Genomic DNA, 23,653 nt, shown 5'->3' on the forward strand with positions numbered 1-23,653 from the left:
ATTCTCACAAACCATAGCTTCTTACCATGAGACTGATGGTTTCGGTACGGAAAGTACCACCTTTGGGGATGAAACGATATCCGTTGCCTCTTATTTCTTTCAAAAAAATTCTAGTGCCAACATAGAACAACATGAGTGTTGTGTTAAGTTTTGGAATTTTTCGTGGTTCGTTTGGACATTTTTATACATTAACGGGGTTTTCTAGGCATTTTATGTGCATAATTCAAATTTGAAATACAAGCACATGCTCCAATGCATATAAATTGGTTGAAAAAACAAATATGTGTCCTTGGGTGCATGCTTTGGTCCCATGCAAGAAATGGGAATGAATTTCAAACACCAGGGCACTGATGATTGCCGGCAAAATGTTGAGATATCTAGTTTTTAAATTCTACTAAATCCAAAACTTGCCTGAAATTTATGAAACTTGGCATGGTATCATGGTGCGGCATCAACATGTCATGGTAAAAAATTTGTCCCCTTTGGGGCAGGTTTTGGTATAATCTTCTCACAAACCAGAGCTTCTCACAACAAGCCTGATGGTTTCGGTACGGAACGTGCCGCCTTTGGGGATGAAACAAAATCCGTTGCCTCTTATTGCTTTCAAAAAAATTCTAGTGCAACATAGAACAACACGAGTGTTGTGTTAAGTTTTGGAATTTTTCGTGGTTCATTTGGACATTTTTATACATTAACTGGATTTCCTAGGCATTTTATGTGCATAATTCAAATTTGAAACAGATGCACATGCTCCAGTGCATATAAATTGGTTGAAAAATCAAATCTGTGTCCTTGGGTGCATGCTTAGGTCCCATGCAAGAAATGAGAATGAATTTCAAACATGAGGGCACTGTTGATTGCCGGCAAAATGTTGAGATACCTGGTTTTAAAATTCTAGGAAATCCAAAACTTGTCTGAAATTCATGAAACTTGGCATGGTATCATGGAGCGGCATCAACATATCATGTTAAAAAAATTATCCCAATTGGGGCAGGTTTGGGCATAAGCTTCTCACAAACCATAGCTTCTTACCATGAGCCTGATGGTTTCGGTACGGAAAGTGCCACCTTTGGGGATGAAACGATATCTGTTGCCTCTTATTTCTTTCAAAAAAATTCTAGTGCCAACATAGAACAACATGAGTGTTGTGTTAAGTTTTGGAATTTTTCGTGGTTCGTTTGGACATTTTTATACATTAACTGGGTTTTCTAGGCATTTTAGGTGCATAATTCAAATTTGAAATACATGCACATGCTCCAATGCATATAAATTGGTTGAAAAAAATAAGTGTCCTTGGGTGCATGCTTTGGTCCCATGCAAGAAATGGGAATGAATTTCAAACACCAGGGCACTATTGATTGCCGGCAAAATGTTGAGATATATGGTTTTTAAATTCTAGTAAATCCAAAACTCGTCTAAAATTCATGAAACTTGGCATGGTATCATGGTGCGGCATCAACATGTCATGGTAAAAAATTTGTCCCCTTTGGGGCAGGTTTGCGTATATGTTTCTCACAAACCAGAGTTTCTCACAACAAGCCTGATAGTTTCGGTACGAAATGTGCCGCCTTTGGGGACAAAACGATATCCGTTGCCTATTATTGCTTTCAAAAAATTTCTTGTGCCAACATAGAACAACAGGAGTGTTGTGTTAAGTTTTGGTATTTTTCGTGGTTCGTTTGGAAATTTTTATACATTAACTGGGTTTTTATGCATTTTATGTGCATAATTTTAATTTGAAATTCATGCACATGCTCTAGTGCATATAAATTGGTTGAAAAATCAAATATGTGTCCTTGGGTGCATGCTTAGGTCCCATGCAGGAAGTGGGAATGAATATCAAACACACCAGGGCACTGCTGATTGCTGGCAAAACATTGAGATACCTGGTTTTTGAATTCTAGTAAATCCAAAACTCGTCTTAAATTCATGAAACCTGGCATGGTATCATGGAGCGGCATCAACATGTTGTGGTAAAATATTTGTCCCATTTGGGGCAGGTTTGGGTATAAGCTTCTCACGAACCAGAGCTTCTCACAACAAGCCTAATGGTTTCGGTACCGAACATGCCGCCTTTGGGGACGAAACGATATCTGTTGCCTCTTATTGCTTTCAAAAAAATTCTAGTGGCAACATAGAACAACAAGAGTGTTGTGTTATGTTTTGGAATTTTTCGGGGTTCGTTTGGACATTTTTATACATTAACTCAGTTTTCTAGGCATTTTATGTGCATAATTCAAATTTGAAATACATGCACATGCTCCAGTGCATATAAATTGGTTGAAAAATCAAATCTGCATCCTTGGGTTCATGCTTAGGTCCCATGCAAGAAGTGGGAATGAATGTCAAACACCATGGGACTGTTGATTGCCGGCAAAACGTTGAGATACCTGGCTTTTAAATTCTTGTAAATCCGAAACTCGTCTGAAATTCATGAAACTTGGCATGCTATCATGGAATGGCACCCGACATGTTGTGGTATTTTTCGTGTCCATTTTGAGAGAAGGCGCACTTGAATAATAGCCAACAAAGGCATTTTGAAAAAATAGTTGCCACTTTAATATCTCAAAGATTTGTATAATTCAAACCGTGTGCGTTTTGTTAACCATTCACATGACCCCACATGTCTTGGTTTTAATGGCTATAGGAAGTGTCTTGCAGACAGCTGCTTGATGGAATGGGAGGCGTGGGAGCGCAGTTAGGTGCATAGGCTCACCGGGAAGCGTGCAAGCTGTTCAACGCAGGATCTGTGCATCTCTTCAATGCAAATGGTTAAGATTATGGTATGCAAATTAAAGCCAGACTTTGGCGCTAAGCCAAGAGACACTGCGATTTGTCAAAATATGCAGCTAAAAATCTATAGCACTATCTATTTTTTGCAACTAAAATTTAGTAATTAAGCATAGATTTCATTCATAGGGATTATGCAGTCGTTCTCACCGAGAAGCGAGATAGCCTTGGACCGCCGCCCGCCTCGCTCCCACTGGTCTGTATTAATGGCGCGACCGAGCGGCGGCACCCCCATCCTCGCCACACACGCAATCCTCTCTCTCCGCCCGCATCCTCGACGCCGCTCTGAGTCCTCAAAGCCGTCAGTGTATGAGGATGCCGCCGAAGTGCCCCATCGGAGGGAGTGGCAACGTCGGGGCTGCTGAAGCACCGGAGCACGGCGTGAATATGGAGACAGAGGTTTCCGTCACCACCGACGAGCTAGAGAACGAGGCTGCCAACAAGTGAAGGAGGGTCAAGAAAGAACGGCAAGCGACTCCGGCAGGCCTAGACTTCATCAACAACCTCCCCGATGATATGTTGATAGTCATCATATCCCTCCTCCCAATCAAATATCGGGCAAGGACAACCTCCCTTTCCCGGCGGTGGCGCCCCCTATGGCTCCTCACCCTTGTCGACCTCCTCGACGCCCACAAGCTCTACCATGGCTATCACCAAAGCTTGGATGCGTTCTCCCAGATCCTCGGCAATCACCATGGCCCAATCAAAGGCCTTATCACGGGCAAGTTCCATTCCAATGGCAAGGACCGAGCCAAGCTTGACGAGTGGGTCCGATCCCCCACCATAGATCAGCTCGAGAAGCTCAGTTTTAATGATGGGCATATGTCCGCACTCCGCTTCGCGCCCACGCTGCGCCTCGCCAAGTTCATGAACTGCCATCCCCCCTTAATGACGCACCAGCTCTTTTTATACCACGACTGAAGCACCTCGAGCTCGTCGCCGTTTGCATCCCAAAGGATGACATGGAGCGCCTGCTCCGCGGTTGTACTGCACTCGAGTTCCTTCATTTCAGGCGATGAATTGGTCGAGTACCTTACACATCACCTCCAGGACTCCCCGGACTATTTATGTGTGTTGCTAGTGCTGCAACGAGAGATCAGAAAAGGTAGACCACAATATGGTCATTGAGGACACACCTTCACTTGAGAGATTACTTGTAGTTGATCAACAAGGTCCAACAAGAATCAATGTCATTTCTGCGCCGAAATTGACAGTGGTGGGCTACTCGTCTGTCGAATACTACTACTTTCAGGTACAACAGTCGCCTTATGCCTCTCCTTCTTGTTATCAATATTATTTCTAGTTTTGAAGATGTATGTTTGTCTGTCATCCAGCAAAGCTTCACCCTGATTCTGGGCACAGTGAAGGTCTTGGCACTAGAATTTGTTGGCCCCAACCTGGACCAAGTTGTTAGTTGCCCGAGATGCTTTCCGTGCCTGAAGAAGTTGTATATCGAGGTGATGTTCATTTCCTGTTAAGTGTTAACCATAAGGGAGTTCAATTTTTTGCACCTTTTCCCAAGTTTACAATGACAATGTACTACGATTTCTGAAGGAATTTTGGAGGATTTCAGGACATACACCCCACCCCATATTGGTTGCTTGATTCATATGGTTACAATCCATAAGCATTTCTCCTTTGGATTCATCTATACTAGTTTTCTTAGGGAATTTTTCATCCAATCCAACCTCTTGTGAAGAAGGCTACATGTTTCTAGATTGTAATCAAATGCCCATGTTAATCATGTCAGATCGAAGATGGCACATTGGTGCATTTTACAAATCCTGTAAACCAAATAGGACTGTAGTAGTGTTCAAAACTACATGTAGGCACTAACACGTTCTCTTCTTTTGCAGATAATAATAGGCCCGGAGGTGGATAATGTTTATAACGACAATCACATCAAATGCCTGGATCTGCATCTCTCAAATATTACTTTGAACTCCTACCGAGGGACCTTACCGGAGATTACACTCACCAGGTTCTTTCTTGACAGAGCAAGGGTGTTGAGGGTACTGAGGTTGAACACGCATTTAATTAGGAAATATGAATGGTATTGAGGGAGTCCTGGATTAGGGGGTGTTCGGGGAGCCGGACTATACCTTCAGTCGGACTCCAGGACTATGAAGATACAAGATTGAAGACTTCGTCCCGTGTCCGGATGGGACTTTCCTTGGCGTGGAAGGCAAGCTTGGTGATGCGGATATTCAATATCTCCTACCATTGTAACCGGCTTTGTGTAACCCTAACCCTCTCCGATGTCTATATAAACCGGAGAGTTTTAGTCCGTAGGACAACTTCATCATACAACAATCATACCATAGGCTAGCTTTTAGGGTTTAGCCTCTTGATCTCGTGGTAGATCTACTCTTGTACTACCCATATCATCAATATTAATCAAGCAGGACGTAGGGTTTTACCTCCATCAAGAGGGCCCGAACCTGGGTAAAACATCGTGTTCCTTGCCTCCTGTTACCATCCGGCCTAGACGCACAGTTCGGGACCCCCTACCCGAGATCCGCCGGTTTTGACACCGACAGGTATGTTGATCAGATTCGGCAGGTATTGCAGAATGGAAGAGGCTCCAAAAAAGCTAAACTTCGTATTGGAAGAGCATATAACAGAGTAATTGGAAGCCATTCTGTCAAACCCATACATGACTTGTCAGCGGCTGATCCCTTTGTAGAAATGACGAAGTATGCAATGTGTGAATTTGGGCATTGTAATCTTTGAATTTGAACCTTGCAATATTTATGGTATTTGTTATATTGAACCATTTCTGTTCTCTTGTCTCAACGCAAACAGTTCATCCGAGTGAACTGCATGTTGTATATCGCACACACCTTGATTTGGCTAGCCGTTCCTTTTGTGTTGCCTAATCACAAACAGTTCATCCAAGTGAACCATATGTCGTACATCGCACACACCTTGATCTGGCTGACCATTTCTTTTGTGTTGCCTAATCACAAACAGTTCATCCGACTGAATTGTATGTTCTACATCGCACACACCTTCATCTGGATGCCTGTTTCTTTTGTTCCTCCTCATCGCAAACAGTTAATTGAACTGAACTGTATGCCCTGCATCGCACATGCAACTAAAATATGAACCGTGTTTGATGCATCCTCCATCGCAAATGTTTTGCGCCTTTTTACGGGTTTTTTACACCACCGTTTGCGATTATTGCATCGCACACAGTTTCGTCGAAGGGTCTCTGATCGTAGTGTCGCATTAGTAGCATCCTGTAGTAGTTTTAGTATGGCGGTAGCATTATAAGATGATCCCTTAACTAAAATTTCTAGGCATAAGTGTTCTCCCTGAGTATGCACCGTTGCGATAGTTCGTCGTGCTGAGACACCATGTGATGATCGGGTGTGATAGGCTCTATGTTCACATACAACGGGTGCAAGACAGTTTTGCACATGCGGAATACTTGGGTTAAACATGACGAGCCTGGCATGTACATACATGGCCTCGGAACAGTGGAGACCGAAAGGTCGAACGTGAATCATATAGTAGATATGATCAACATAGAGATGTTCACCATTGATGACTACTCCATCTCACATGATGATCACACATGGTTTAGTTGAGTTGGATCACGTATCATTTAGATGACTTGAGGGATGTCTATCTAAGTGGAAGTTCTTAAGTAATTTGATTAATTGAACTTAATTTATCATGAACTTAGTCCTGATAGTATTTGCATATCTATGTTGTAGATCAATAGCTCGCGTATGGCTCCCCTTTTTATTTTTGATATGTTCCTAGAGGAAACTAAGTTGAAAGATGATAGTAGTAATGATGCAGACTGACTTCGTGATCTGAGGATTATCCTCATGCTGCACAGAAGAATTATGTTCTTGATGCACCGCTAGGTGACATACCTATTCCAGGAGTAGATACAGACGTTATGAATGTTTGGCAAGCTCGATATGATGACTACTTGATAGTTTTGTGTGCCATGCTTTACGGCTTAGAACCGGGACTTCAAAAATGTTTTGAATGCCACGGAGCATATGAGATGTTACAAGAGCTGAAATTGGTATTTTAGACTCATGCCCGTGTCGAGAGGTGTGAGACCTCTGACAAGTACTTTGCCTACAAGATGGAGGAGAATAGCTCAGCTAGTGAGCATGTGCTCAAAATGTCTGGGTACTACAATCACTTGAATCAAGTGGGAGTTAATCTTCCAGATAAGATAGCTCTAGTCACTATCACCAAGTTACTAGAACTTCGTCAAGAACTATAATATGCAAGGGATGACGAAAACGATTGCCAAGCTCTTCGCGATGCTAAAATTGGCGAAGGTAGAAATCAAGAAATAGCATCAAGTGTTGATGGTTAACAAGACCACTAGTTTCAAGAAAAAGGGCAAGAGAAAGAAAGGGAACTTCAAGAAGAATGGTAAGCAAGTTGCCACTCCCGTGAAGAAGCCCAAAGCTAGACCCAAACCTGAAACTGAGTGCTTCTACTACAAAGGAAATGGTCACTGGAAGCGGAACTTCCCAAAAAAAACTTGACAGATAAGAAGGATGGCAAAGTGAACAAAGGTATATTTGATATACATGTTATCGATGTGTACTTTACTAGTGTTCATAATAGCCCCTTGGTATTTGATACCGGTTTAGTTGCTAAGATTTGTGACTCAAAACAGGAGTTGCAAAATGGACAGATACTAGTTAAGGGCGAGGTGACGATGTGTGTTGGTAGTGATTCCAAGGTTGATAAGATCACCATCACACACTCCCTTTACCTTCGGGATTAGTGTTGAACCTAAAATAAATGTTATTTGGTGTTTGCGTTGAGCATGAATATCATTGGATCATGTTTATTGCGATATAGTTATTCATTTAAGTCAGAGAATAATTGTTGTTCTTTTTACATGAATAAAACCCTCTATGGTCATACACCCAATGTAAATGGCTTATTGAATCTCGATCATAGTGATAAACATATGAATAATATTGATGCCAAAAGACACAAAGTTGATAATGATAGTGCAGCATATTTGTGGCACTATCATTTAGGTCATATTGGTGTAAAGCGCATGAAGAAACTCCATGCATATGGGCTTTTGGAATCACTTGATTGTGAATCATTTGATACTTGCGAACCATGCCTCATGGGCAAGATGACTAAAAATCCGTTCTCCGAAACAATGGAACGAGTTAATGTCTTATTGGAAATAATACATACCGATGTATGTGGTCCGATGAGTGTTGAAGCTTGCGACGGGTATCGTTATTTTCTGACCTTCACAGATGATTTAAGCAGATATGGGTATATCTACTTGATGAAACATAAGTCTGAAACATTTGAAAAGTTCAAAGAATTTCAGAGTGAAGTGGAAAATCATCGTAACAATAAAATTAAGTTTCTACGATCAGTCAAAGAAGGAGTTCTTGCCTGTATTGTAAGGTGTGAAGTTGAGTAAGACTCAAAGCCCGACCACGGCATAAGATAGAGAGAGAATGAAAGTCATTCCCTATGCCTCAGCCATAGGTTCTATAAAGTATGTCATGCTGTGTACCAGACCTATTGTGTACCTTACCATGAGTTTAGCAAGGGGGTACAATAGTGATCCAGGAGTAGATCACTGACAGCGGTCAAAATTGTCCTTAAAGGACTAATGAAATATTTCTCGGTTATGGAGGTGATAAAGAGTTCGTCATAAAGGGATACAACGTTGCAAGCTTGGACACTAATCCAGATGACTCTAAGTCTCAATCTGGATACGTATTAAATGTGGGAGCAATTAGCTAGAGTAGCTCCATGCAGAGCATTGTATACATAGAAATTTGCGAAATACATACGGATCTGAATGTGGCAGTCACGTTGACTAAACTTCTCTCACAAGCAAAACATGATCACACCTTAATACTCTTTGGGTGTTAATCACATGGCGATGTGAACTAGATTATTGGCTCTAGTAAACCCTTTGGGTGTTGGTCACATGGCGATGTGAACTATGGGTGTTAATCACATGACGATGTAAACTATTGGTGTTAAATCACATGGCAATGTGAACTATATTATTGACTCTAGTGCAAGTGGGAGACTGAAGAAAATATGCCCTAGAGGCAATAATAAATTTGTTATTTTATATTTCCTTATTCATGCTAAAGGTTTATTATTCATGCTAGAATTGTATTTATCAGAAACTTAAATACATGTGTGAATACATAAACAAATACCATGTCCCTAGTATGACTCTACTAGACTAGCTCGTTGATCAAAGATGGTTAAGGTTTCCTAACCATGGACATGTGTTGTCATTTGATAATGGGATCACATCACTAGGAGAATGATGTGATGTACAAGACCCACCCGTTAGCTTGGCATTTGATCGTACAATTTATTGCTACTGCTTTCATGTATGTCAAATACATATTCCTTTGACTACGAGATCACACAACTCTCGGATACCGGAGGAATTCCTTGTGTTCTATCAAACGTCACAACGTAACTGGGTGATTATAAAGATGCTCTACAGGTAACTCCGAAGGTGTTTTGTTGGGTTGGCATGAATTGAGATTAGGATTTGTCACTCTGAGTATCGGAGAGGTATCTTTGGGCCCTCTCGGTAATACACATCATAAGCTTGCAAGCAAACGACTAAGGAGTTAGTAACAAGGTGATGTATTATGGAATGAGTAAAGAGACTTGCCAGTAACGAGATTGAACTAGGTATGAAGACACCGACGATCGAATCTTGGGCAAGTAACATACCGATTGACAAAGGGAATTATGTATGTTGTCATAATGGTTCGACCAATAAAGATCTTCGTAGAATATGTAGGAGCCAATATGAGCATCTAGGTTCCGCTATTGGTTATTGATCGGAGAGGTTTCTCGGTCATGTCTACATAGTTCTTGAACCTGTAGGGTCCGCACGCTTAACATTCGATGACGATTTAGTATTATATGAGTTATGTGATTTGGTGACCGAATGTTGTTCAAAGTCCCGGATGAGATCACGGACATGGTGAGGAGTCTCAAAATGGTCGAGAGGTAAAGATTGATATATAGGACGATGGTATTCGGGCACCGGAAGTGTTCTGGAGGGTATCGGGTACTTATCGGGTCACCGGAAAGGAGTTTCGGGCACCCCCGACAAAGATATGAGCCTTATGGGCCAAGTGGGGGAACACACCAGCCCTGGTGCGACCTATAGAGGCCATCCCTATGAGGAGGATAAGGAAAGAGGGGAGGGCAATGAAAGTGTGGATTAGGATTCCTACTTCCTTCCCTCTCCCCCCTCTTTCCTTCCACCTCGGTTATATATGGCAGGGGGAGCCTAGCACACAACAGACAATTGCCTAGCCGTGTGCGGCGCCCCCCTCCACAGATTACACCCTTGGTCATATTCTCGCGGTGCTTAGGCGAAGCCCTACGCGGATCACTTCACCATCAGCGTCACCATGCCGTCGTGCTGACGGAACTCGTCTACTTCCTCAACACTTTGCTGGATCAAGATTTTGAGGGACGTCATCAAGCTGAACATGTGCAAAACTCAGAGGTGCCATACGTTCGGTGCTTGATCGGTTAGAACAATAATAAGTTCGACTACATCAACCGTGTTGTCAAATGCTTCCGCTTTCGGTCTACAAGGGTACGTAGACATACTCTCCCCCTCTCATAGCTATGCATATCCTAGATAGATCTTGCGTGAGCGTAGGAAAATTTGTGAAATTGCATGCTATGTTTCCCAATAGAAAACATGGTAAAGAAAGAAAACCGTGGGTTCAAAAACCTATGACTTTTCCACCTAAGTCAACTAAAAAGAAAGATGATGAAGAATTTGAACGCTTCGCTGAAATGCTGAGGCCAGTCTTTTAGCGTACTCGCTTGACTGATATCTTAAAAATGCCTCCTTATGCAAAATACATGAAAGACATCATCACCAATAAGAGTAAAATACCAGAAGCTGGAATCACCACCATGCTTGCTAATTATACTTTTAGAAATGGAGTACCTAAAAAACTTGGAGATCCGGGAATACCAACTATACCTTGCTCCATCAAAAGAAATTATGTGAAAACTGCTTTATGTGATTTGGGAGCTAGTGTTAGTGTTATGCCTTTCTCTTTATATAAAAGACTTGATTTGAATAAACTCACACCTATTGAAATATCTTTGCAAATGACTGAGAAATCAACTACCATACCTATCGGTATTTGTGAGGATGTGCCCATTGTTGTTGCTAATGTTACTATTTTGACTAACTTTGTTATACTTGAGATGCCCGAGGATGACAACATGTCGATTATCCTTGGTAGAACCTTCTTGAATACTGCAGGGGCTATTATTGATTGCAATAAAAGCAAGGTCACTTTTCATATCAATGGTAAGAGCATACGGTGCACTTTCCGAAGAAACAATTCCAAGTGGATGATATTAATGTTATTGAAAAATCTCCGACAATCACTATTGGAAGTTTTCAACTACCTCTACCTACTGTTAAAAAGAAATATGAAATGCTTATTGTTGGGGACATTCATATCCCCGTTGAGGTAACTTAGTGATTCACGAAAGTTCTTCGGTTTCATGCTAATCGAAAGTGGTTGTTAATAAGACTTGGTCAACCTTATTAATGGATCATTTTTGAGAGGTATGAAGTTGATGAATTTAGTAAGTACTACCTTCTATCCCTACTTTTTGTTTTCTGTTTTTTATTAGTTAAGTAAAATAAAATGCCATGTTTTGTCTATTTTCTGAATTTCCTGTGCAATAAAAAATGACCAAAAATAAAAGTTCTCAGAATGCTCTGAAAATTCAATACGATTTTTTCTGAATATTTAAGAATTTTTGGTGCAAATAATATCAGAGGGAGGTGCACCAGGTGGGCACAACCCATCTGGGCGCGGCAGGACCCCCAAGCGCGCCCTGGTGGGCTGTGGGCCCCATGTGGGCCCCCTCACTTATCCCTTCATACCACTTCATCACTTACCTCCAGAAAAAATCACCATTGCTCTCTCTCTCTCTCTCTCTCTCTCTCTCTCGTGTTCTTGCTCTCAAACCCGCGGATTTCGATCTCTTTGCTCGAAGCTCCGTTTCCGAAACTATTTCGGGGGATTGTTGCTTGGTATGTGACTCCTCCATTTGTCCAATTAGTTTTTGCTTTAGTGGTTTATATTTTGAATAATTAGCTGCTCTTGGTGCTGCCATAGACGAGCTTGCATGTTGAATTCTTAGAGTTCTAAGTAGTTTGAATGCTTGCTATGGCCTCTATGTATCCCTATGAGTAGTTGCTATCAACCTTGTAAAGTTTTGTTGAGAAAATTTTGTGGACTAAAACTTTCAGAATTTTGTTCATAGGAAAAATATGAATATCTTTAGGAAGTTTACTTCCAAGAAGAACTCCAAGGGAGTGACTGGGGAGTCATCTCACAGTGATCTCCATACCCAGAAGTTGGCGGAAGTACGTCTGTGCGAATGGCCGCATACCCCGTTCATGGAAGGGGCTGGAATCCTTCAAGAGTTTGCACAATATGCTGCTAATGCCAGCCTCACCGACTTCATCGCAGTTGAATGTGAACAGTATCATCTCCTCACAAACTCCTTTGTGCAAAGTTTTACTTTCCTTCCTAGGAATAATCCTCCTGAGGTGCAGTTTAATTTATACACTAAGCCCCATCAGATACCGCTTACTGAGTTCTGTGAAATATGCTTGCTTCCTTCTGATGGTGGTTTGGTAGAGCCTAGGCCTACGGAGTTTGAAGGTTTTTATCGCACTCTAACAGTTGGTGATGAGAGAGGGGTGACGAGTATCACTGTTGCTGGCTTGCATTTTCCTGTTGTTCATTATTTCACTCTTTTCATTGCAAAATGCTTGCTTGCTAGAGAGAAGGTGGGTGCACTCAGTGCCCCAGACCTTGTTGTTTTACATCGTGCACTTGAGGGCGACAACACTTATAGCTTGGGAGCTATTGTGGCACGTCGCCTTCACATTAATAAATCCAAGGGTAAAGTACATGGTGGTATTTACGCTACTCATTTGGCGACTCGCTTTAATGTAGAGATATGCCTGCATGATTATCATTTGCCCAAGGTTTACCTAGATCGCGCGGCTATCGAACATCACCAGTTTATTGTTGCTGATTACCCTCACATCTCTATTCCGTATAACCTGGTTTTTAGTGTGAGAACTCGTGATATTATTCCATTGCTTGCACCTACTTTGTTTGATCCTATTGCCAGGGGTGGATACAGGATTATGCCTGCAGATATCATCGCCTACCGGAACAACCAGGCCGTAGCAGAGGAGGAGCCTCGGCAGTGGGATCCATGGGTGCCCGCTCCTTGGTAGTTCGACAATGGACCCCATGGTTTCTTCGACTAATGACTGATTGCCAAGTTAGGCCAAAAGCCTAAGCTTGGGGGAGTACGTATTCCCACCGACATTACATTCATGTTCACATATTTCATTCTAGTTGTCGGTGTCCACACTTTTTCACTATACTATCCATGTTAAATTTATTTTCTCGCTTTCTTCTTGTGTGTTTGAAAAACTTTGAGAAAATACAAAAATATTTCCTGCTTTTTTTTATTTTTCTTTCTAGAGTAGTCAGCTGTACCACTAAAAAGAAAACCCAAAAAGATTTCCTTGTTCTTCTTTTGCTTGTTGGGAGCTTTCCCGTGTTAATAGTTTTTCTCATTTTTGCTTTTCCCTTTTATTTGCTTGTTCAAGAAAACCAAAAACTCCAAAAATATTTTAGTGTGTTTCTCTGAATTTCTTTTATTTCTATTGAGTCATACCGAGGAGAAGACCACAATGAAAATGTTGAGTGGCTCTCATATGCATAATTGTTGATCTAACAAAGAGTCCATATTACCTTGTCTTCTCCTATTGAATAAAATGTTTGCAGATTCCAGCTTAGTCCATGACACTCTTGCAATATTATTATTACTTTCACACCGCTCGGTCGTGCAAGTGAAAGCCAATAATGACAATATTTGATGAACTGGCCGTGGTAGAGAGAAACGGGTATGGACTCGACTTGTTTTGTTTTTGTAAATATGTTTAACCTAGTATCCATGATTCGGCCCATTATGATTAAACATGTTTGCAATGACAATTAGAGATTATAGTTTCTCATGCCATGCATAAGTAGCTAGGGGTGGATAGTGATTTATCTTGGATATCAACATTGCGTTAAAATGACTATGATGTAGTATGATGATATGGTATCCTCCTCTGAATGTTCGAGTGGCTTGACTTGGCACATGTTCATGCATGTAGTTGAATCAAAACCAACATATCCTCTATGATATTTATGTTCATGGTGTTCATATCCTACTCATGTTAGTGTCCAATGTTACTTATGCATAATGCATGTTCATGACCATTGTTGCTCTCTAGCTAGCCGCTGCTCAACCTATTTGCTAGCCTTCACCTATACTAAGTGGGAATTCTTCTTGTACATCAAAACCTTGAACCCAAGTTATTCCAGATGAGTCCATCATACCTACCTATATGCGGTATTACCCTGCCGTCCTAAGTAAATTTGCATGTGCCATCTCTAAAAACCTCAAATAAATATCCTTTTGTGTGCCTGGATCGTTCATGGAACGACAGGAGGTAGTCGGTATCTTCCATGCTAAGCGGGTTATTCTCAGGATGAGTGTTTATTCACTCACCATCGCACGAGAAAAGGGCGGTAATAGGGATTCCCAGTCCCGAACTCAAATTGCAAATAATTAAACAAAACTCCCCTGGGACTATTGTTGGTATGGACGGCACCCGTTGTTTCGGACAAGCCATGGAGTGTGATTGTTGGTGGAGGGGGAGTAAACCTTTACTTTTATCGCTTGGGAACCGCCACTAGCATGCTTAGCATGGAAGATATTGATAACTGATGGTCGTGAAGTAAACAAGAAGGGTGCATTTCCCAAAATATCATTTACCTCTATTTTAAAAACTTGAGCTCTGGCACCGCTGCAAATCACTGCTTCCCTCTGCGAAGGGACTTTCTATTTACTTTTATATTGTGTCATCACCTTCTAAAATAAGCGCCAGAACCTGAGAGCACTGATGTCATGCTGATGCATTGTGTGTAGCTAATGTTGGGTGCATCATGACTGGATCTTTTCTACCATGAATTACAATGTTTAGTCGTTGCTTGAACTCTGGAGGTGCTCTGCATTTATGTTTTGCCGTCTCAGAAAGGGCTAGCGAGATACCACTACTGTCATATTATATCATGGTTGTTTTGATAACGTGTTGTTGTTTGAGATATCTTAATATTGCTCGCTAGCTGATTATGTCATTGATATGAATTAATATAATCTTTAAGAGTTCTTGTCGGCATGGTTAGTTATAATATTGGCTGAAAACCTAGGTGTTGTTTAAGCTTATTTATGCAAACAAGAGCAAAAGAGTTCGTAAAAGTTTTTCTTTTTCACTTTCAGTTTATCAACTGAATTGCTTGAGGACAAGCAAAGGTTTAAGCTTGGGGGAGTTGATACGTCTCCAACGTATCTACTTTTCCTAACGCTTTTCCTCTTGTTTTGGACTCTAATTTGCATGATTTGAATGAAACTAACCCCAGACTGACGCTGTTTTCACCAGAACTACCATGGTGTTGTTTTTGTGCAGAAATAAAAGTTCTCTGAATGGAACGAAACTTTGCAAGGATTTTTTATGCAATATATGTGAATTTCTGGAGCCAAGAACCACCGAAGGGGGGCACCTGGGTGGGCACAACCCACCAGGGCGCACCCCCCCTCTAGGTGTGCCCAGGTGGGTTGTCCCCACTTGGTGGCCCCGCAAACCCTGAAACCCACGCTATAAAATCACATTTTTTCAGAAAAAAATTAGGGAGAAAGAATTATCACGTTTCACGAGAAGAAGCCACCGTCACCTCCTGTTCTTCATTGGGAGGCCAGATCTGGAGTCCGTTTGGGGCTCTAGAGAGGGGGATATTCGATCTTCGTCATCACCAACCCTTCTCCATCGCCAATTCCATGATGCTCCCCACCGGGAGTGAGTAATTCCTTCGTAGGCTCGCTAGTCGGTGAGGATTTGGATGAGATTCATCATGTAATCTAGTTAGTTCTGTTAGGGCTTGATCCCTAGTATCCACGGAAGGGTAGGACAAAAGGTGTCATGCAAGTTCTTTCCATAAGCACGTGTGACTATTTACGGAATACATGCCTATATTATATTTATGAACTGGAGCTAGTGTCGTATCGCCCTAGGTTATGAATGTCACATGATGAATATCATCCAACAAATTACCGACCCAATGCCTACGAATTTATCTTATATTGTTCTTGCTAAGTCACTACTGCTATCGTTACTGTTGCACTTGTTACAAAACTACTGCTATCACCGTTATCGTTACCATTGTTGGTGCTACTATTATCAAAACTATCATATTACTTTGCTACTGATCACGATGTTGTAGATAATTAATCTTCAGGTGCAGTTGAATCGACAACTCAGCTGCTAATACTTGCAAGTATTCTTTGGCTCCCCTTGTGTCGAATCTATAAATTTGGGTTGAATACTCTACCCTCGAAAACTATTGCGAACCCATATACTTGTGGGTTATCATCGACCAAGCTAGAGAAAGAGGGAGCTCGCCAGTGCATGGCGATGGTGGCTAGCATCAGCGACCCCGAATATGGTCGTGGCTGGAGAAGGTGTATCCAACCTGCCAAGGAAAATGGGTATTTCATGTCGACCAAGTCATGGTCGGGGAAAGCAAATCCACCCATGGTCGGCGTAGGTACACCACGTTGGCTCATGCTTCGCCCACTCGCACTTTGTTGCTGCCTTCGGCGAGAGTGAGAGAGATGGAACAAGAGCACATGCGGGTCCTAGGCATAAATACCTTGGTGATGGTGGGGTCCACCTCCATATTTCTCCATTTATCTCGTTCGTATTGCAAAAATAAAGGAATCCTGGGCACCAATCTTGAAACACCAATGGATAGTGGATCCCTCATCGCTAGCTACCAGCACCGTTAGAATTTCAAAATTTATGCATGTTGTCATTATTCATCTTTCCCATAATCAACTCTTTTGTATTCTCCATTAATTATTAGGTACAAATACACTTTTTCCCCTAGTTGTATGATACGTCTCCAATGCATCTATATATTTTTTATTGTTTCATGTTATTTTATTATAAATCTTGTATGCTTTATATACAATTTTATATCATTTTTTGGAACAACCCAATTAACTCAGTGCCCAGTGCCAGTTCCTGTTTTGCCTATTTTATTGTTTCATAGAAAAATAGTACCGAACGAAGTCCAAATACAATAAACTTTACAGTGATTTTTTCTGGACCAGAAAGGACCGTAGAAGCTTCGAGAGGAGTCCAGAAGACTTACGAGAGGGCCACAAGCTCAAACGGTGCGCCCCTAGGGGGCACGCCACATGAGCTTGTGGGCCTCTCGCAACTCCATTTGACCTAGTTTCACTTCTATAAATTCCCATAAATCCCAAAACAATTATTCCGCCATCGTAAGCCTATGTTCTTCCGCGGTTCCATCTGGAGGCCTCTGCCGGTACTCTATCGGAGGGGGAATCGAACACAGTGGGCTTCTACATCAACCTTGCTGCACCTTCGATGATTTGTGAGTACTTTAGCACAGACCTACAGGTCTGTAGTGATTAGCTAGATGGCTTCTTCTCTCTCTTCGATCTTCAATACAATGTTCTCCTCGAAGTTCTATTCGATGTAATCTTCTTTTGCGGTGTGTTTGTTGGGATCCGATTAATTGTGGGTTGATGACCAGATTATTCACTGAAAGTGATTGAGTTTTTTTTGAACTTTATTGTGTGTGATTGTTATAGCTATGTAATTCTCTCGGATCTATCCGTTTGGTTTGGCCAACTAGACTGATTTATCTTCAGCCGGAGTGGTGCATAGTAGTAAGTTCAATCTTGCGGTGTCCTCACCTCGTAACAGAAGGGGTAGCGAGACACGTATTTGTATTGTTGCTACTAAGGAGAAAATGATAGGGTTCAATCATATTGCTTGGTTTTATTATGTCCACATTATGTCATCTTTCTTAAAGCGTTACTCTGTTTGTCATGAACTTAATACCATAGATGCATGCTAGATAGTGATCGATTGGTGGAGTAATAGTAGTAGATGCAGGCAGGAGTCGACCAACTTGTCATGGACGTAATGACAATGTACATGATCATGCCATGAATAACGTCATAACTATGCGCTTTTCTATCAATTGCCCAACAGTAATTTGTCTACCCACTGTATGTCATTTTTATGAGAGAGAAGCCTCTAGTGAAAACTATGGCTCCGAGTCTATATTAATCATATTACAAAAACCAAAAATACCTTGATGCGATTTATTTACTTTTATTTTACTTTACAACTTATCTATCACCTACTATCAGATTTGATCCTTGCAACTAACGAGTACAAGGGGATTGACAACCCTCTTGCTCGTGTTAGGTGCAAGTATTTGCTCTTGTGTGTAGGTAATGTCGCCAGTTGTTTTCGTGAATCTCCTATTGGTTCTATAACCTTGGTTCTTTACTAAGGGAAATACTATCTGCTACTATATTGCTTTATCCTTCCTCTTCGAGGAAAATCCCAACATAGCTCACAAGTAGCATTGTGCCAGCCTGTGGGTTTTTCCCTTACTTTTCGGCTCTGCTCGATTTTGCCCTTAGATGTTTTTTCTCAGGTCATTTGTGTGCCCTTTAACCGTTTGGCCAATACTTTGCAAATTCATGACAAACTCATGAGAACTCATAAATATACAAATAAGATATCAAAATGTTAAGAAAGACATTACCTTTATGTGCATGTCAATTGCATTCAGGAAAGAAGTATTGTTTAAACTACTTCAGGTTATTAATGTTATTAACATTCTTAAACATAAAAAGGTATAAAAATACTTATTCATTAATAAAAATGGAATGCAAATATAGGCATGTTTTCTGAACATTCTAATATCTTATTTGCATTTTTCAAGTTCATATGAATTTTGTTATGGATTTTCAAACGACTTTGACCATTACATTGAAAATTCATAACAAGTATATGAACTCGGAAAAATGCAAATAAGATATCAAAATGTTCAAAAAAACATCACCTATATTTTCATGTCATTTTTATTCATGAAAAAGCATATACCTTTTTATGTTTCGCAATGTTGATGACATTAACAACCTCATGTAGTTTAAACAGTACTTTTTTCCTGAATGCAAATGACATGCACATAAAGGTAATGCTTTTCTGAACATTTTCATATCTTATTTGCATTTCTATGAGTTCATATGATTTTTTATGAATTTTCAAAGTATTGGTCAAATAGTCAAAGGGCACTTGAACGGCCTTAGAGACAAATCTAAGGGCAAAACTAAGCAAAGCTGAAAAGTAGGGGCAAAACCCATGGGGTGGTTTCGACTAAGAGCAAAAATGCATTTGGCCTATTATACTCGCTCTTCATCTCCTCGGCACAAAATGTCCATAAGAAACTAATATGGACCTTCATCTTATTCACAATATCCTCAATCTTCATCTTCCGCGCTAAGGACAAGCTGCTAAACAGGGACAACTTTGAAGCTCGGGTCATCAACGTTGGTTGTTACTACATCTTTCCAACGGCACGACCTCTAGGTGTTCTATCTCAACCCTGGTCTCAATTACATGACCGTAACAAGTTGTTCATGATTCGCAATTCTCAATCCTTCACATTAATGTGTTGCTACTTTGCCATGAAATAATGTTCCATTTATTTAAATCAGTGAACATATGGAAGAATGTGTTGAATTATAGATGGGCTCTAGGGCCATATAAGAAATAATTTCTGGAAAATCTCAATCCCATGTGGGATTTCAAGACATGGTGGGAAGTTCATTACCACACAGGTTTTGGAGGAGAGTTGATAACAACATATAATGGATTCTCTTCCACATGCTATTCGAGCTTGTTCAAAATGGAAAATTAATTTTTAATCAATTACGAGTCATTAATGGACATGTTTCGCAACAACCATATCTGAACAGTAGGATCGTGTGTTGTTATCATAGATGTTCTTATTCTATGTTTCGTACATGCTCATATGTTTAACTATGGATTAAATCAATATAGGAAAATTGCTAATATGTCCAACAAAATGTTTGTTTGGATTGCCACACAAGCGTGGCGCGTCGCGAAAGTATCCGATTGTTGTTTTGTTATGTCCAGTAATCCAGACAACAAAGGTTAATTATTTATGGTACATTGACGAAATGATATAATTTTTATGTGGGGGAGCACACTTAGTAGGCAAAAGTAGTGATATAAACTAAATTCCACACATTTGATAAAAGCATTAGGTTGAACACTAAGTTGTGAGGTGCAATTGAGTGCTTAACAAACAAAATATGTTTGTCCTTCTCCTTTGTACTATATATTACTAAGACTACTATACCTGGTCATGGGATATCCAGCCCGAAAAAGCCCGATCTGACCCGGCCCGGTCTTGCCCATGGGTGGGCTTGGGCCTGATTTTTTAGCCTGAAGAACACATTGGCCGGGCCTGGGCTTGGCTTTTTTACATTTTAGGGAAGGGGCCCGGGCCAGGCTTGGGCCTAGGTTTTTTGCCTCGGGCCGAAGCCCGGCCCGGCCGACAGATGGCCAGATATAACTAAGACTAATCCAGAAAAAAAATGTGCTATGTTCGTCATGAAAATACAACAACGGTTTGCTCCGGCAGAAATGGAAGATACACGCGCCGGCAGAAATTTGCAGAATATAATGACGTCTCTTGTCCGTATATATAGATCTACCACGCGCGCCTAAGCGCCCGCCACGTACGCTCGTGTTGCCGGCCAAAAGAGCGCGTGGTTCCTCAGCATCACCGCCACCTTCCGTCCGTATTGCTCGCTCACGCTCCATTAGCTGCCCGAGATGTCCAGATCAGATGCAAAGCGAAAGCCACTAGGTCCAAGCTGAGCTAACTAACGGTTTTGCTCCGACCGATCGATAGTGCCCGGAGCGGTCACGCCGGCCGACCTCGAATTAATTCGCGACCACGCAACGAACACGCGCGCAGCAGGCCGAATAAAAACTTGCTTAGCGCCCAGTGCAGCGCACCGTTGCGTCGATCGGTCCTTTGCCGCCCTATTCCCGATAGCCCGGTCGATCACGACATGCTAAAGACGTAGCGGCAGCTAGCCTTCGCCCTCACATCACGCCGTCGCCGTCGTCGTCACCTTCATCTTCTTCTTTGTGCTGCTTCCACTACTCGAGCTAGCCAGCTTGATCGCTTTTGCTCGCGGCGGCCAGGCGTGCGTCACGAGGGGCGGCCGGAGGAGGGACGGAGGGAGGGGTCGAGATGCATCAGATAGGGAGCGGCATGTACGTGTCCGGCCGGGCGCCGGACAGGAAGCGGGAGCGGCAGCTGTCGTCGGGGTCGGTAGCCACGCCGCCGTACACCGGCGGGGACCTGTCGCGGTCCGGCGAGCTGGGCCGGATGTTCGACGTCGCCTCCTCGTCGTGGCAGTCGCAGGCGCCGTCCCCGGCCTCCTCCTCGCGCCGCAGCTCCGGGCACCTGCCGCTGCCGCCCCGGCCTGCCCCGTCGCCGTCGGCGTCCGGGCCGCTGTCGCAGCTCTCGCACTCGGGCCTCCTCGTGGGCCCGTCGCCTCCCGCCGCGCCTTCGCCGTCGCCGGCTCGCGGAGGGTCGTGGAGGAAGGCGAGCCGGAGGCGCGCGGCCGCCATGGAGGAGGCGGCGCCCGTCGTGGCGCGCGGGAGCACGAAGCTCGCGGTCCCGTTCGCGTGCTACGTGCTGGTGCTCGTGGCCGCCGCGGCCGGGGTCGGCGCCGGGCTGTTCTTCCTCGTGGCGTGGCGCCGGTGGGAGGCGCTCGCGGCTGCGGGCGGCGCGGTGGCGGCAGCCGCGGCCGTGCTCGCCTGGAACTTTCTGCGGTGCGCGGCGGAGGCGGAGCGGTTCTTCCGGCTGTCCCCCGACACGGTGTTCGAGCAGGGGGACATGCCCATCGGCGAGCTCGTCAAGATCACCGGGGTGAGCCGCCGCGCCTCATACCTCTCTGTTTTGCTCACGTGCAAAACTCATTATCGCTACGTTGATCAATGATCAGACACCGTTTCTTCACTTGTTTAGCAAGAATTTGCATGCCGATTTAATTGCTTATGCCAATCGTAATCGAATATAGCTCGAGCGTGCCAGAATTCAGCTTTCAGAGGCGTCTGCTGAAGCTTAGCTCGGCAGCAAGCGACGCATATGCCAATCTAACCCGGCAGTCCAAACTGCTGGAGCTGCTTTGCTTGCATATGGTAAGCGTCAGAGGCTGTCAAAAACGGGTTCAAGCAACATGTGGTGGTCAATGGCTTCCCTGCCATGCATTACCTCTGGTGGAGCACAAGCTACCAGACCACTTTTGCTTCACCAAGGCACTGCATGCGTCGCTAATTATCTCTGCAAGCAACAATGATCTGCGAAAGATTACACCGTGTCAGTGTGCGTGTGGTTACTGAAAGCTTATTCTCTGACATGGCCTGACGCCGTGTGGTGCTTTGCATTGCAGCAAGTGACCTGCGGCCGGGTGCCCGTGGGGGCCTGCTTCCACGACGCCGCCCGGTGCGTCTTCACGTCGGTCCGGATGTACGGCCGCCGTGGGTGGGCGTGGGCCTGCTGCTGCTCCCGGTGGCAGCTCCGGCACTCCGAGGTCAGTCAGTCAGGCTCTACCACCCTCATAAACCCACTGCCTGAACAAGTGCACTCAGGTGTTGACGGTATGTCTTTTGACCCTGGCAGGCGCGGTCGACGAACTTCTACATCTCCGACAGGAACACCGGGAGGAGATTCTACGTGCGCGCCGGAGAAGGCGCCAAGATCACCTGGATGATCAACCGGAAAACCACCAGCTTCGACGGCGGAGACGGCAAGGGCAAGGGCGCGTCACGGAGCCTCAAGAGCTGGGCGGCGAGCACCGGCGTGTCCTGCGACGGCGCCGTGCGCGTCGAAGAAGGGTAAGGGTCTTGGTGGCTCAGTTTCAGAGCACAACAATGTAAGTCACATGTTCAGCAAAACTGCAACCAGCTTTTTGCTTTTTTCTTGACAGGTTCATCAGGGAGGGAGACACGGCGAGCGTGATCGGCGTGCTGAAGAGGCACCACGCCTTCGACGTCGTCGACGCGCCGGACGGCGTGGTGGCCACCGGCTGCCAGCCGGCGAGGTGCATGTTCCCCGTGCTCGTCGGGGGGCTGGTGCTCATCGGCAGCGACGACCCCGACGAGGGCGTCTACATGGTCTAAGCTTAAGCTTGCGACGACTGACCGGCCGGCCTCGAGCTGCTTTGACAGTTTCAGTGCTGACTATATTAACAGTTTCAGCGCCTACCATATTAGGTTTTCGCAGCAGAAGGATCTGATGCATACTGAATGCTGTAAATTGGAGTGGTGTTTATAGGCTTGCCGGTTTGATGCTGTGGTAGCAGCACCTTTTTTTCTTTTTTTTTTGCTCTTCTCCAAGTACAGCTCTGTCACTTTTTGGATCACAGCGTGCTTAAACCATTGTAGACACCCTTTCTCATATAAAAGGGTTGGCTTTGCATTGTTTGCAGCAAGGTGTGCTTTACGCATGTAAAAGATTGGTTTTGCATTGTTTTCACTTTTCAACCACATATGCTTTTCACATGTACTAATAATACTGATTTCGCATTGAGTGAAATGCATCAGAGATCCCAAAACATCTGAAATTATATACTACTACCTCCGTTCGAGGTTGCAGTTCAGTTGAACTGCAAAAACACCTTGCATTTAGGAACAGAGGTAGTAGCTTTGAACAGGTTTGGCAGCCCTCTGACTGACATTGTTGAATAAGTCGTCAACTCAGCCTTCGGAAAAAGTTTTTCCTTTTTCTTTTTGATT

General features: G+C 43.4%; 1 protein-coding gene across 1 annotated transcript; it reads left to right on the top strand.

Moving 5' to 3' along the window:
* Nucleotides 1-20,847: 20,847 nt before the first annotated feature.
* LOC123148313 (uncharacterized membrane protein At1g16860) lies at nucleotides 20,848-23,467 on the top strand. The gene is made up of 4 exons (XM_044567698.1): nucleotides 20,848-21,785; nucleotides 22,309-22,449; nucleotides 22,539-22,753; nucleotides 22,846-23,467. The coding sequence occupies exons 1-4, from the start codon at nucleotides 21,102-21,104 to the stop codon at nucleotides 23,036-23,038; spliced, it is 1,233 nt and encodes a 410-aa protein (XP_044423633.1). The 5' UTR covers nucleotides 20,848-21,101; the 3' UTR covers nucleotides 23,039-23,467.
* The last annotated feature ends 186 nt before the right edge of the window (nucleotides 23,468-23,653 follow it).

The sequence above is a fragment of the Triticum aestivum genome, chromosome 7A (genome assembly GCF_018294505.1).
Source record: "Triticum aestivum cultivar Chinese Spring chromosome 7A, IWGSC CS RefSeq v2.1, whole genome shotgun sequence".
NCBI lineage: Eukaryota > Viridiplantae > Streptophyta > Magnoliopsida > Poales > Poaceae > Triticum > Triticum aestivum.